Raw genomic sequence first — 17,053 nt, forward strand, 5'->3', positions numbered from 1 at the left:
TGTTGTGACCCACTTCCTCAACCTAAACCGTTTCCTGGGTGAGATGACACCATGCCCCTAATTTTTCATAGCGTGTTGTACTGATCTTACAAACTTTTCCAGATCGCAAAAAAAAGCCTCAAGATTAACTTTTTTCCCCTTAGTCTCATTCAGTAACCTTGACAGTCCCCTCACCGTATACTTTGACCCCTCTGCCTGACTGGCTGTCAGCTCTGGACCCATTGAGGAGGAGTCTGAAAATAAATCCTCATCTTCCTCAGACTCACCTTCCTTATCTCCATCTCCCATTCTGACCACCTGCCCTTTCTCTCTAGTCGGGGCCTCCCCCCAGCACCAGGCAAAGATTCCGTAGTGCCTTTGACCAAACCAGCCTCTCCCCCCCCTTTCTTCTCCCCCTTTTTCCTCTTCCGCATGACAACGTTCTCCACCCCCGCTAGCCACTTCCCCTTCCCCACTATACTCTCCTCATCCACTAGTATAACCTGACTAGTTCCAGCCTCATCTACACCACCATCCGTAGCATGACTAGATCCAGCCTCAGCTACACCACCATCCGTAGCATGACTAGATCCAGGCTCAGCTACACCACCATCCGTAGCATGACTAGATCCAGCCTCATCTACACCACCATCCGTAGCATGACTAGATCCAGCCTCATCTACACCACCATCCGTAACATGACTAGATCCAGCCTCATCTACACCACCATCCGTAGCATGACTAGATCCAGCCTCAGCAACACCACCATCTGTAGCATGACTAGATCCAGCCTCATCTACACCACCATCTGAAGCATGACTAGGCCCAGCCTCAGCTACACCACCATCCGTAGCATGACTAGATCCAGCCTCAGCTACACCACCATCCGTAGCATGACTAAATCCAGCCTCAGCTACACCACCATCTGTAGCATGACTAGGCCTAGCCACTGCTGCCTGCGTCTCATGGCCCCCCGCACTTTGACCTTGATTTCCCCCACAGTCATCTGTACCCTCACCTTATCTACGGCCTTTATGTGGGCACACAAAGCTCTTATGCCCCAAATCCCCACACTCAAAGCACCGTAGACTATCTGTGCTGGCAAACCCTGCGCAGAGCCCCTCTCCATGCCAACATTAAAAATGCTCATTTAACTGTTGCTCATTGTTACTCAGAAACATGAACACTTGCATCCGGAACGGAACAACATGCTTGACGGCATCTGCCAACAGTACACAAAACCCACTAGCAAACTTACCAAAATGACAGCTCTTTCCTGATTTAATCATTCTTAATAAACAGAGGTACATTTGCAACTACCACCCTGGTTGAAGGGGTAGAAAGAGGAGAAATTGGCCCCAACACACACCTTACAAATATTCCACTAGCAATGAGCCTACCCACCAAATTTGCTCTTTTCATGAACACAACCACAGCTTTGTTAATTCTGGAAGCGGAATGTATAAATTCAGCTCCTACCTGTTCACCGACCGCGAGCAGAATCTCCTCCACCTTAATTCTATTCTCAGGAACACACCTGAAGGAACACACCTGAATCCATTCCGTAACGACAGCGTCTCCTCCACACTAGGCTGCGAAGCTATCGCATACACCACCCCGTTCAAACCCCAAGAAATTAAAACTCTGTCCTCTTCCACCCTAACTTTGAAAACAAAACTGTGGGTACAGCTAAAACAAACATTAATCCTCTGCCATAGAAAAGAAAAAAGAAAAGACCAAGGAAATATATATTTTTTAAATGTTAGGACAGAGCCCTCCACATCAAACACTCAAAGTCCAAAAAACTCCCAGCATGCACTGCGAGAGAGAGAGAGAGAAAGAGAGGTCACATCAGAGCATTAAGACCCAAAAGCTCCTCTCCTGTCCTGGGAAACCAGCCAATTGTAATAGCTCTGAAAAAAGGTGTTGAAGATTTAATGTACAGTAACTGGAGGAAGTGTATATTAAACGCTGGCATCTTAAATAGGGCTCCCCATTAACACTTCAAAACTGGATTATGAATCACCAATAACTAAGCACTGTAATTTTGGGTGGAGAATATCAGTCATCGTTGCCATCAAAGGTTTATTAGGCCCATAAGGGGATGGAGGGGAGCAGTGTGGGTCTTGTCATTGACGTTGTGTTAGGATGTTGAGTTAGCGTGGCACTAAGTGAGAGAGAGAGTCGCAACTTAGAATGGGACCTGTTCATTTGAGGGGAGAGGGATCAGACGCGGTGAAGGTCGCTTACAAGGACAATTAGTGGGTTGACTCTTCCTCCCTCCATCTCCCTCCTTGCTCTGTACCTCTCTCACTAAGTCTCTCTCTTACTCTCGTTCACACTCTCTCGCTCTTTCACTTCCCTCTCTCCATCTTTCTCTCTTTTCCTTTTTTCCTTCTCTCTCTCTCCACTTCATCTGGCAGGACATGTCATTTACTGGACTGGCCAATCCAGTCACCTGGCTCTAAGATTATGAGCCAATGGCTGTTAACATTAGAGCAGAGTGCCTGTAACTGGTACCAGATAGTTTAAGAGCCCATGTTGTTGAAACACAGGAAAGCCCCCGAGGTGAGACATAGTGCATGCGCTCATCTAACCATTTCTTATGTGTCTTGGGGAGTTTTGGGTACTGTTGTGGCTGACGGCAGGACTTTGAAAACTGGTCTGTTTCCCTGCATTCCTGTGGAGCAACTCACTGTGGGACTTCCAGACATAACACCACCCAGTTAACTCTCCCTCTTATGTCATTATCATTATTTCACTCCCCCTATTACAAGCATTATTTCACTCATCTCATACTGGAAGTATCAGTGTCTGGCGCAAGTCATCAACTGATCATAATGGCCTGATGACCAGATTGTGTGTGTGTGTGCCTGCCTATGTGTGTCTCTCTCTCCCTGTCACCAGCCGCTGGCTGGCCAGACTGCAGTGCGGTTTTCTCAACCAGAGAGGAGCACCGCTTCTGTAAGCCTCATTGAAAAGCAAATTAAGGCAGAGGGACAGAGGCACAGTGTGTGCACGCACACACACACACACACACACACGCACGCACGCACGCACGCACGCACGCACGCACACACACGTCTCACGCTTATGTGCATTTGAGTGTGTTATCCTCTCTGGGCTAGGTGGGACGTTTGCGTCCCACCCTAGTCAACAGCCAGTGGAATCTCGTGGCGCGATATTCAAATGCCTTAGAAATGCTATTACTTCAATTTCTCAAACATATGACTATTTTACACCATTTTAAAGACAAGACTCTCGTTAATCTAACCACACTGTCCGATTTCAAAAAGGCTTTACAATGAAAGCAAAACATTAGATTATGTCAGCAGAGTACCCAGCCAGAAATAATCAGACACCCATTTTTCAAGCTAGCATATAATGTCACAAAAACCAAAACCACAGCTAAATGCAGCACTAACCTTTGATGATCTTCATCAGATGACACTCCTAGGACATTATGTTATACAATACATGCATGTTTTGTTCAATCAAGTTCATATTTATATCAAAAAACAGCTTTTTACATTAGCATGTGACTAGCATGTGACTAGCATTCCCACCGAACACTTCCGGTGAATTTACTAAATTACTCACGATAAACGTTCACAAAAAACATAACAATTATTTTAAGAATTATAGATACAGAACTCCTTTATGCAATCGCGGTGTCCGATTTTAAAATAGCTTTTCGGTGAAAGCACATTTTGCAATATTCTGAGTAGATAGCCCGGCCATCACAGGCTAGCTATTTTGACACCCACCAAGTTTGGTACTCACCAAACTCAGATTTACTATAAGAAAAATTGGATTACCTTTGCTGTTCTTCGTCAGAATGCACTCCCAGGACTTCTACTTCAATAACAAATGTTGGTTTGGTTCCAAATAATCCATAGTTATATCCAAATAGCGGCGTTTCGTTCGTGCGTTCAAGAAGCCCGGCGCATTTCGTGACAAAAAAATTCAAAATATTCCATTACTGTACTTCGAAGCATGTCAAACGCTGTTTAAAATCAATTTTTATGCGATTTTTCTTGTAAAAAAGCGATAATATTCCGACCGGGAGTCGTTGTTTTCGTTCATAGACTGAAAATGTAAACATGGAGTCGTCTCGTGCACGAGCGTCCCAGTCTCATTGTTCTCAGATCGACCACTTACCAAATGCGCTACTGTTTTTCAGCCATGGCCTGCAAAGTCATCATTCAACGTTCTGGCGCCTTCTGAGAGCCTATGGGAGCGTTAGAAAATGTCACGTTACAGCAGAGATCCCCTGTTTTGGATAGAGATGATCAAGAAGGCCAAGAAATGGTCAGAGAGGGCGCTCCTGTTTGGAATCTTCTCAGGTTTTGGCCTGCCAAATGAGTTCTGTTATACTCACAGACACCATTCAAACAGTTTTAGAAACGTTAGGGTGTTTTCTATCCAAATCAAACAATTATATGCATATTCTAGTTACTGGGCAGGAGTAGTAACCAGATTAAATCGGGTATGTTTTTTATCCGACCGTGCAAATACTGCCCCCTATCCCCAACAGGTTAAGCATTGCTGTATCTGTGTGTGTGTGTCCCATTTCTTCTGCAGGTGTACACATGTGGTTGCAAATGTGTAGACCCATCTATCCCTAATGTAGTGGGCTAGGGGGATAATTAAACAATATGCTCTGGCTCATAGCTGTGTGTGCAGAACAGCTGACATCGCATGGGGAAGAGGAGAGGCAAACACTCCTTTCTTCTTATTGTGTACAGTCAAACACACACACACACACACACACACACACACACACACACACACACACACACACACACACACACACACACACACACACACACACACACACACACACACACACACACACACACACACACACACACACACACACACACACACACACACACACACACACACACACACGTATTCAGTCCAGGCATTGCCTAAATAAGACAGGCTCCCTCCTGTCTCTGAGTTGAATGGGTAATCTCTGGGCCTCTGCCCGACATCTTGGAGACGTCTTTCTTTACCCAAGCTAAGCAGATGAACACTGACATTGGCGGGCGCAACAATCTCCACACCTGCATGATTTGAATGGGCTTCTCCAGCTGTAATTAAGAAAGCACTTTGAGACTGATTTCTATTGGACATTCAACGTAATATACTCAAAGAATTGTGTCAAAATGTAATTATAATCCAGCATTCCTTTGCTCCTTTACCTAGGTAATGCAATACTACATTTTTATTTGTTGAGATACTTTAGCACATGCTTTACTGTATATAGCCTACTTTACTGTTTTAGGGTTCAAACCGAAGTTAGGGTTCAAATTGGAGTCATCAGCGACAACAAGCAGCTGCTTGAATATCTAGTTTCGTGGTACAGTCAGGGGATATAGACAAACTCCATTTGAATAAATGTCAGAGCTCTGGATTTAGACACTAAAGACCATGTCAATAGAGCGTAATTCCATGTGATGGCTTTAGCTAAACCCATGTGAAACACAGAGGAAGGCAAGGGGATCAGAGAGAAAAGGCCAATCTACATCACAGCTTGGACATTTCCTGGATGGATGGACAACAAGCTGGATGGATCAGAGATGCTATTTTAGGTCGGTGGCTCAGAGACAGAATGTGGGATGGCGTGGGACTGGGATATTCTGATGGGAAGGCTCCGGAACACTAAGAACCCCACTAGGAACTGTTGTGACCTTTAGCCTGCATGACGCCCTGGCTTTCCACTGCATCAACAAGTACTGTACACACTTCATAATGTATGTCAACATTTACACACATCACATTTACACACGTAACAAGTGCACACTTCATATAGGTTACCTAAACAAGTACACATGCTAAACACACACGCGTGTGAATACCTTAACATCAGAGTTAAGTGGGGTACATTGCTAGTCTGTTGATAATTTTTTACCCTACCATGGAATGTACATTCCTGCCCTCAGGGCAATTATCAACTTAAATAAACAACGTTGGGTTTTCTAATACAGGAAAATCTTTCTGACATGTCCTCTGTTTTAAATATTACTGTACAGATCTCCTCAAAACAGGACCAGAATATAACTCTAAATAAAACAAAATTTGAACATAATTGTATAAGACAGCACCAAATCCAATAGTCCTGAACAACATCATCTAATATAAACATTTGACGGATATAAAAAATATTAAATAGATAGACATAGACCAAATCAGTTCGCTAAACTGTTCCATTTAATTATGTTCAATGGCCGAGTTATGCAAAGACAACTAAACACAGATCTGTAGTCAGACAACAGAGCAGCCATAGGCTCTACAGTGTCCTGATAAAGATTCCTTCCAAATGAACTGTACATGGATGCTCCATTACTCTGCGCCGCAGATCATCCCTAAGTACTAATAAAGCACAGCTCTAATTATGTTCCCACTTAATTGATTCAGTAGCTCGTCGGAGGCTCATTTCAGGGGGCTGGCCCTGTTGCTTAGCCTGTGACAGAGTCTGGCCTACTGTAGCCAAAGCTCTGAGCTCTATGGCAATTATATTTATATCCACTATAATTGAGAATTTCAATAAGAATTTCTCTACGGCTGGCCATGCTGTCCACCTGGCTACCCCGGTCAACTGCCCGGCACCCTCCACAGCAACCCGCCAAAGCTCCCACCATTTCTCCTTCACCCAAATCCAGATAGCTGATGTTCTGAAGAGCTGCAAAATCTGGACCCATACAAATCAGCCGGGCTAGACAATCTGGACCCTCTCTTTCTAAAATGATCTGCCGAAATTGTTGCAACCCCTATTACTAACATGTTCAACCTCTCTTTCGTATTGTCTGAGATTCCCAAAGATTGGAAAGCTGCTGCAGTCATCTGCCTCTTCAAAGGGGGTGACATTCTAGACCCAAACTGCTACAGACCTATATCTATCCTACCCTGTCTTTCTAAGGTCTTCGAAAGCCAAGTTAACAAACAGAATACCGACCATTTCGAATCCCACCGTACCTTCTCCGCTATGCAATCTGGTTTCAGAGCTGGTCATGGGTGCACCTCAGCCACGCTCAAGGTCCTAAACGACATCATAACCACCATCGATAATAGACATTACTGTGCAGCCGTATTCATTGACCTGGCCAAGGCTTTCGACTCTGTCAATCACCACATTCTTATCGGCAGACTTGACAGCCTTGGTTTCTCAAATGATTGCCTCGCCTGGTTTACCAACTATTTCTCTGATAGAGTTCAGTGTGTCAAATCGGAGGGTCTGTTGTCCGGACCTCTGGCAGTCTCTATGGGTGTGCCACAGGGTTCAATTCTCGGGCCGACTCTCTTCTCTGTATACATCAATGATGTTGCTCTTGCTGCTGGTGATTCTCTGATTCACCTCTACGCAGACGACACCATTCTGTATACTTCTGGCCCCTCTTTGGACACTGTGTTAACTAACCTCCAGACGAGCTTCAATGTCATACAACTCTCCTTCCGTGGCCTCCAACTGCTCTTAAACGCAAGTAAAACGAAATGCATGCTATTCAATCGATCACTGCCCGCACCTGCTTGCCCGTCCAGCATCACTACTCTGGACGGCTCTAACTTAGAATACATGGACAACTACAAATACCTGGGTGCCTGGTTAGACTGTAAACTCTTCTTCCAGACTCACATTAAGCATCGCCAATCCAAAATTAAATCTAGAATCGGCTTCCTATATCGCAACAAAGCATCCTTCACTCATGCTGCCAAACATACCCTCATAAAACTGACCATCCTACCGATCCTCGACTTCGGTGATGTCATCTATAAAAATGCCTCCAACACTCTACTCAACAAACTGGATGCAGTCTATCACAGTGCCATCCGTTTTGTCACCAAAGCCCCATACACTACCCACCATTGCGACCTGTACGCTCTCGTTGGTTGGCCCTCGCTTCATACTCGTCGCCAAACCCACTGGCTACAGGTTATCTACAAGTCTCTGCTAGGTAAAGCCCCGCCTTATCTCAGCTCACTGGTCACCATAGCAGCACCCACTCGTAGCACGCGCTCCAGCAGGTATATCTCACTGGTCACCCCCAAAGCCAATTCCTCCTTTGGCCGCCTTTCCTTCCAGTTCTCTGCTGCCAATGACTGGAACGAACTGAAAAAAATCACTAAAGCTGGAGACTCATATCTCCCTCACTAGCTTTAAGCAACAGCTGTCAGAGCAGCTCACAGATCACTGCACCTGTATATAGCCCATCTGTAAATAGCCTTCCAACTACCTCATCCCCATACTGTATTTATTTATTTATCTTGCTCCTTTGCACCCCAGTATCTCTACTTGCACATTCATCTTCTGCACATCTACCATTCCAGTGTTTAATTGCTATATTGTAATTACTTCGCCACCATGGCCTATTTATTGCCTTAACTTACCTCATTTGCACGCACTGTATATATACTTTTTGTTTTCTTTTGTTCTACTGTATTATTGACTGTATGTTTTGTTTATTCCATGTGTAACTATGTGTTGTTGTATGTGTCGAATTGCTATGCTTTATCTTGGTCAGGTCACAGTTGCAAATGAGAACTTGTTCTCAACTAGCCTACCTGGTTAAATAAAGGTGAAATAAAAATGTTGTACAGCCAGAGACAAACAGGCCCTGAAAACTCACCACTATTATACAATAACATTCAGACCATGGCAGGGCAATGCAGGGTAGACCAGGGCCTTTCATGAGTTTGGTATTACCTTTATGGAGGTCAGCTATGCAATTTCCAGTTTCCATGTCTAATGCTTTAATTCTTTTCACAGGCTTCATTCCACACCGCCACCCCTGTCCCTAAAGGGTATACAAAGAGGCAAAAATGTTGTATTTTTATTATTATTATCAAAGCTTTGATAAAATATTTCTGCTAAAGTTAAAAGTTATTTTTAGCAAGGAGGGGGTTGTCAGTGAGTGTGCTCCGTGCTTGCTGGTTCCAGTAAAGAGGCGCCCAGTGTGTTCAGGACAGGTTGATTTGTACACAGAGGCTAGATGGAGAAATAGGGACCTGGCCACCACTGGAGCTGCAGTACAGTCAGCGGAGAGGGTGGTGAGTAGAAGGGGACACAGTTCTAGAGACAGAGAGAGCGCTTCCTGCAGCATCGGAAATACCAGCCTTAAGATCAGAGGCTCAACTCAGATTACAGACAGAAATACACACACACACACACAAATCAACACACATCAATCAAAAGTGCACACAGTAAACACAAATAAAAAACAAAGCTCATGAGAGTAAACACTCTCATAACCACACACATACACACACGCACATACACTCCGCTGGGAGCGGGGCTGAATTCTTCCTATTCTGACGCCCTCCTCAACTTGCTTGGGAAAAGGAAGTGTGTTCTTGTGTAATCTTAGACAACAGTGACCAGAGGCAAACAGTTCAGCAGCTGCCAAGCGCAGAGGTCAGGCCCAAGTGAGCCTCTCAGTTTTATGACCTAGCACACAAAAGAGGACAGGGTAACTTGTGTCCTCTAACTTTCACATGCAGTAACTACACACACTTTGTATTAAACCTACCAACATGTCACTAGTGTTGCTTTAGAGCAGTCTCATGGATGGATCTAACAGTTTCCAATACAGAGGCTGGGCTATTTGCCATAATCACAGTCAATGTAAATACTTCAGAGCTGTAATAAAAACCAGACAATAGAACAGAGCGGATGGCTGCTGGCCGGTCTGCCACAGCTGTTGGAGTAACATCATTTCATCAACCCAAAGATTCTAATGCTGATTACGTCATTTCTATGAATGATGGCTTGGAGAAAGATGTTACTGGACCTCTGGATGTGTGTCTTTGATATACAGTATAGACCCATAATGGTTGTAGCCTGGTCATTTTCACCCAACCTGTCCAAGCTCATATCGTAAAGTGAGAAGATGTGTAATGATCTTCTTTGTAGTAGTATTCAGTGTGGTTTCTTTAGTTCCAGACTGGTTCCATGTCTCAATATGCCAATTTCTCTGTGATGTGCATTTATTGTAAGGCAAGCTGACTGTACATAGTGTATTTAGAAAAAGATCTGCGTTGTCAAGGTGCTACTTGACTTCAGTAAGATCAGACTGTCGTCATGGTTATGTTTGATTTGATGGGAGAGAGAGAGACTTTAATATCAGCAGCAGCAATCCTTTCATCCTTGTTAATCCCTATCACTTCAGCATGTAGGAGTTGTGGTCCTCAGGAAGAAAGCCCAGATGTCATAATATCTCTTACATAACAGCAAGCTTCAAAACATCCACAGAACTCAAACTATTCAAGAGCAGCAAATATGTTTAATATAGTGTATTAGGTATAGAATTAAAGCAGATTGTGTGATGGGAGAAGGGCTGCAGTGCACATCCCAATCATGTATGATGAATGGTACTTCCATGCAATTACTTTATTAGGTAACACTTCGCTTGACACCCAGTGTCATAACACTTTATGACACTGTCATAACCATGTCATATGTCATAACAGCTAACTAACTTGTCATAATATGATCATAACACTGTCATGACTCTCATATTTACACCTGTTGTGACACATATTGTGTTATTTTATGGCTGGTTATGACAACTACATAAGAGTGTCAAAACCCACATTTATTCAACAACAAAAAAATTCCCTGCCAAGTTTACTTTCATTTGAGTTTGTCTCTTAAATACTTCGTTTTTTTATGTAATTTCTCACCATATTTTAAATAACTTGTATAAAATACACTTTGACACTGTCACGAAGCATTATGACCATCCTGTGTCACTTTACTTGGGCTGAAAAAATATACTTTATGACATTGTCAAGAAGCATTATGACCATCATAATCATATAAGCCAGATAGGCCTATCACGTACATGCCCTTATATCAGTCATCAGTCAAAAAGAGGGTGTCTTGTTCTGCTCCTGAAATCTGCTCCTGCGTTCATCCCAGTCATCACCAACAGATCACTGGGGTAGGTGCATGTCTGACATCAATGTGTGTGCAATTACAGTGATCATTTAATATGGTCAATGTTATATAAAAAATGTATATAACGTAAACATACTGTTGACATGTAGGCTATGGTGTAAAGGAATGTTTTGCCTTGTGTGGTAGGTTTTGTGGGTTCTGACACTCTTAAGTAGGCGTCACAACCAGCCATAAAATAACGGAATATATGTCACAACAGGTGTAAATATGTGTCATGACAGTGTTATGAACATTTTATAACAGACTGACATGTTATGTCGATTACATAGACATGAATCAGAAGCATTTTTAAATTCATGAGGGAAAAAAACAAAACTTAAGTCTGCATTGTGATATACTATGACACATAGCCGCTTTAAGATAGTTGGGGGTGGGGGTTTCGCCGAAGGCTATATATCGGTCCACTAATACAGGACTAGTAAAGGCCCAGTGCACTACCTTTGTGAATCATTTTCTTATTAATTCAGATTTTTCAGGGGGTGCTGCAGCACCCTCAGGACCCAGGTTTTATTAGAAAGCTAAGCGCTCCAGGAAGGTTGCTAAGGGGACCATGAGTCCTGTATCTTCGCTATTGTGTGAAAGTCATTAGCTGTTTACATTTCTTTCAATCTTTCGTTCAGCTGTGAATTAATGCAGCGAGGCGGTGGACCTCTCCAAGGGTTTCCACATTGAAAAGATCCTAATCAAACACCTATACTGTAAATGAACCTATTACCACTAATGACTTACCTAGGAATGAATCCTGATGAAGCCTTGGAGTGGAGAACTATTAGCACCGCAGGTTTCTGTCATCATCCATGGTGCTTTAAGGGTCATCATTAGAGTTCTCATTGTTCCATTGCTGCTTTGAAACAATGGCCGCCTTTTACAAGATGATGTGATAGGGGCTTCAGGAGAGGGTCGGACCACATGGTGTTTGTTGGTGTTTTAGAGATAGGTACCATAAGGGAATAATTAGACTTTCAAGGTACATTTATTGTAAAATGTCTGAATGTGTGCCTGAGTGCGCTCTAATGACAAAAATGGGTTGATTGTTTTTGTAGTAGGATCAGAAAAGATAGTGTCAATATGAATCATTTTGTCAAGGAAAGTGAGGACATTAATGTGTAGGAAATGTGGCATCTGGATATTGGAGGGAATTGCATAAAGCACACATTGTTCAGTATTACATACAAATACATGCTCATATGTAGCATGTGGGGAGGGAAATTCACCATGTTCTTGGTTGAGGCCTAACTGTCTTAGAGTTTTTCATTGTTTACCTTGATGGGCTGATTAATGTCTGCTACATCTCATTTTAACTATCAAGTCTGACTATACAGGGGAAATATCCCCTCATGACCGGAGTCTGAGGTTTGGAAATCGCTGTCTGGTCACTCCATAGAGATTAAAACCAGGGTCACTCTAGCCTAGTACCTACAGGGCAATGTCATGGGATCAACCACACTCTCTTAAGGGGGGAGGGGATACTCTAGCTAATTTAAAATGACTATTTTATATCAGATGCTACATTTCTACTAGTTGTCAGTGTGTTAAATACATTCTGAATACCATGGCATGCTTTCAAAGTCAACAGCCTTGGTCATCCATGATATCATTTTGAAACTTTCCCCCTCGGGTGAGCGTTAAGTGCAGTTGGTATGGTCCAGGCAGGGGAGGGAAAGTGAGCGTTAAGTGCAGTTGGTATGGTCCAGGCAGGGGAGGGAAAGTGAGCGTTAAGTGCAGCTGGTATGGTCCAGGCAGGGGAGGGAAAGTGAGCGTTAAGTGCAGTTGGTATGGTCCAGGCAGGGGAGGGAAAGTGAGCGTTAAGTGCAGTTGGTATGGTCCAGGCAGGGGAGGGAAAGGCGGCTGGAATGTGGAAACGCTTTACTGATTTCACTATGATGCCCTAAATGACCAAGAGAACTGGACTTGTCTTCAATATTGGTTTTAGATTTGATTTGTATCATTTTTATTTATTTTTTGAGTGAGTAGTTTGCTCATTCTTTAAAAGAGTTAAATATATGACAACATTACAGCACCATGTTGATTACAAGTAAGTAACAACTTTTATTCTGTTTACTTCAGTAATAGTATAACAAATTCTAGGACAGTGACAAATATCAACGTAGATGTATTAACATATTCAGAGAGCCACTAACCTGATAGGATGTCAGCTGTGAGGTTCATGAGGCTGATGCTCAAGATGAGGTGAGGAGTTCAGATGATATGAGGCGTTATGTACCAGCACATGAGCATCCGTCTCTTGACTAATACATATGGAAGCCAATATAGTTTTGCAACAGGCTTTTAAAATATACTTATTTAAATGAGAAATGTTGACTGTTTTGGCATAGATTCAAAAGTTATGTTTCTGTTTACTCTAAAATTAAGAAAATGTATACTATAAAGAAGGTCAACATAAAATATTCAAATGACATCTGAAGAATGTAGACCTACAGAGTACAAATGTAATATTTTATTTCTGGCCTGAAGGTTTGAATGTTACGTGGGAGTGTTTTATTGTATTCTTCATGCAGGTGCCTATAAATTGTTTATATGAATGTCAGTTATAATGTTAGAGTATGAAATATAATGGATTTGTTGCCTGCTGAGTACATATTCCTAGCACTAAGGTCTAAATGGGTTCAGGCTGCAAAATTAGTAGATACAGATTGTAGGCCAGATAATGTCATAACCAAATATTTTTGGTGTCCGTTACTGAGCGGTACAGGAAAGCCACATACAAACCGCCGCCGTAGATTTTTTAATAGTAATACTTACTATAGTAATACTTTCTTCATTCTGGATTCTGTGAAAAAAATGACATTTCTATAATACGAAGAAAGTATTGCCAAGAACAGGTTAGTTGAATAATCTATAGCGGCGGTGTGTATGGTGCTTTCCTGTAACGCTCAGTAACGGACACCAAAAATCTTTGGTTATATCATATTATCTGGCGTACAAAGATTTTTGGTGTCCGTTACTGAGCGTTACAGGAAAGCACCATACACACCGCCGCTATAGATTATTCAACTAACCTGTTCTTGGAAATACTTTCTTCGTATTATAGAAATGTCAGTTGCAGGTGGTTCTACAAACATCAGCGAAAACTCAGAAAGATATTAAATCCATGTTTTGTACCGCCCCAGGAGGTTCCTCGCCATCTTAGCTGCCGCACATCTAGCATTTCCCAGCATTTTAGCAGGAACTAGTCGTTTCTATGCGACGCGGCCATGGCCATGTGTAGAAGTAGATGACAGAGCATCACACAGTGTTACCAAAACATGGATTTAATATCTTCCTGAATTTTCAATGGATATTATAGACCCACCTGCAACTGAAAAATGACATTTCTAAGATACTTTTTTCACAGAATCGAGAACGAAGAAAGTATTACCAAGAACAGGTTAGTTAAAAAAAATCTATGGCGGCGGTTTGTATGTGGCTTTCCTGTAACGCCCAGTAATGGACACCAATAAATCTTTGGTTATATCACATTATCTAGTGTACAATTTGTAGTTAATACATTTGATGAACTAGGAGATATAATAGAAAACCAGCTACTTTTAGCACCTCTGTTTTTTTCCCCATGGTGTTAGCTTTTCAGAGGAACCAGACATTCAGTCATTACAATGGATTAGAGTATTTGGTCTCTAAATCAACTAACTGTTGTGTTTCACCATTTAAGATTTGGCTTCTTGTCATTTGCATAGTTCTACTTAATGATTAGATGCCAAGTATTTCCACCCAGTCAACATGATTCATAGTGATGGAAGGCAGACCGAGACATAAGTTTGGCTCATTTGCAGATGGTCCTCTGGAAAGGTTCAGTTGAGATTTACCTGTTCATTTGTGTCTAGTATTTCTTAGAATACTTTTTTCCACTAATTATATTTTCTGTATTCTGAGTAGTTACAGTTCTCTAACTTTAGCAGTGAAAATCCCTCTGACTCTCTTTCCATTGGCATGAGTGGATCACACGGACTGTTGTTAGCAACCAGAAGCAACAGAGCACAGGCGAGCGCAGGAACAATTATACCAACTTTGGCAGGAGAGTAATGCAACGAGCTAAGCCTAGCCAGGGCTGGTGTGGATGGAATGATTAGGCAGCACTGTGGAGCTGTGTGACTAACTTGACACACTAGATGTTTTGCTTACTCAAAATGTTAAGTGGGATTAGTTATTGTGTGACAATCACTAGCCATTTTTTATATTAAAGTCATTGTTACTTTTTCCATATGAACTCTGATTTTCTGACTGAGTGTCAGTTTGTGTCATACAGAACATGGGAGAGCTAACTGGACACAAACATGATGGGAATGACCAACGGTTGGATGTAACTGCTAAGTGAATTTGTGATTCATCGAGCATCTATGGGCGATTCCACGCCAGCAAAAGCGGAAATTATTTTTGGTATGGCAGATTGTTCCTACAATTCTCACATAGAAACTTCATTGGGAGGAAGGATGTTTGACATGCTTTTTTCATTTATATCACAAACCATTTTAGAGAAAATCATAACGAAAGTGGCAATTGTAGGCCCTTTTTAGACCTATACATGTCTCCTGTAAGACCCTATGATCTGTGAACTGTGCATGATACAGACAACATCTTGATGTCATTATACTCCTCATAGTGTGCTCTAACATATGGAGTATGTCTGGATTCTGAAATACACATTTTTACATGAATTTATGAAACCCTAAAAATATTCATTGATTTTGTTCATTTTAAGACATATTGTTTGGAATAATATACTCTAAAAGTGCATCAAATTTACAGAGTGGGTTGTATAATATCACAAGAATTAGAGGACGTATAGTATCATTCATCTTACCCAGTTGTATAAAATCATACGAATTGGATGACGTAACATATCAAACATCCTGGAAGGCTTACATTATTATACTACTTTCTCTGAGACCAGACTGCTGGTTGCGTCATAACAACAAAGGAGAATTAAAAGGAGAATTGACGTTGCTGGTTAGAACTAACGACAAAGGTTCTGAGAATTTACGTAAAATAGCCAGTGTCTGTCCATTCTGTTTTGTTTTGTTCTTTTCTATCTGTTCCATGACTGTTCCAAACAAGCTTCCGGTTTACATTCAAAGGTCAAATGTTGGTCATATGTCAGAACATATACATACTGTACATTCATCTCTGACATGGTTAAAAATCTAACCAGGCCACATCCCTAGCACTCAAAGTTACAGTTTTCAACTCAAGTTCATAGACATTTGAGGTTTTCAAAACACTTTTACGCCTCACTTGACACTTGCCATCCCAGTTAAAAGCAGAGGACTGCTGTATTTGCATTCCACTGAGACTGTCGAATCTAAGTCTAAGATCTCTGGAGGGACATTGAAGATCAGAACCATGTAAGCTGTCAGAGCAGAGAGATGTTTTCATACCACACAATGGCTTCGAGATGCTTTTCTTGTGTCTATCAATTCATAGAGGCGTTGGGATTCTGGAGAAGGACAGCTAGGCCTCTAGGCCTGGAGGGGCACACAGTAGTAGCACTTTATAAGGTGACTCCAGGCATTGAGTGACTGTGTGTAGTGTGTGTTGGGTGTGTGCTGGGATGCCACTCTGGGAGGCAGCTTGAAGGCTGAGTCAAGGCTGGCCTGAGGTGAAGACCCTTTAATCACTATACTGCTGTCGTTGCTACCTGCACACATCACACACACGTCACACTTACGCACGCACGCCCCTGCAGAGAACGTAGCACCATTATCCCGGCCCTCTCAGACCCCTGAAACATGTTCCTCCGACTTACTGGCACTGCGAGGGAGGGAGCGGTCTAATTGAGAGCATACATCTCTTATCAGAAACCCGGGCCCAAAAGCACAACTTCCTCCAACGCAGCCTGAGGTATTTGGAAAAGGAAGAGCCTTTCTCTGCTTGGCCTTATTAAAATTGGAAGTCTGATATAACCATGATTGTATAACAGTCATGCACAGCGCATACAGTGGTGGAACGGTGATGAGTGCATGAATTGCAGTAGGCGCTGTGAAGTTCATTGTTTTTGGCGTACGGGATTTTACCACTCTTTTTGGCCGTAATTTAACTTTTTGGCCAACTGTCTTAGGCCTTTTTCAGCCCTGTGATGTCATTCTGACTGCTTGT

At 42.4% G+C, this 17,053-nt stretch overlaps 1 protein-coding gene across 2 annotated transcripts in view; it reads left to right on the top strand.

Annotated features, from left to right (window-relative positions):
• The window catches only part of LOC106603488 (rho GTPase-activating protein 7), an 88,709-nt gene that overhangs the window by 53,847 nt on the left and 17,809 nt on the right, over nucleotides 1-17,053 (top strand). The window contains exon 1 of one of the 2 annotated variants that reach the window (XM_082974614.1): nucleotides 12,717-12,977. The exons of the other annotated variant lie outside the window; for it this stretch is intronic. Coding sequence (XP_082830740.1) covers nucleotides 12,965-12,977 — 13 coding nt within the window. The 5' untranslated portion in view covers nucleotides 12,717-12,964. Of the gene's footprint in view, nucleotides 1-12,716; nucleotides 12,978-17,053 lie in introns of those variants that run through there. 2 annotated transcript variants of the gene reach the window in all.

The sequence above is a fragment of the Salmo salar genome, chromosome 04 (assembly GCF_965601325.2).
Source record: "Salmo salar chromosome 04, fSalSal1, whole genome shotgun sequence".
Lineage (NCBI taxonomy): Eukaryota > Metazoa > Chordata > Actinopteri > Salmoniformes > Salmonidae > Salmo > Salmo salar.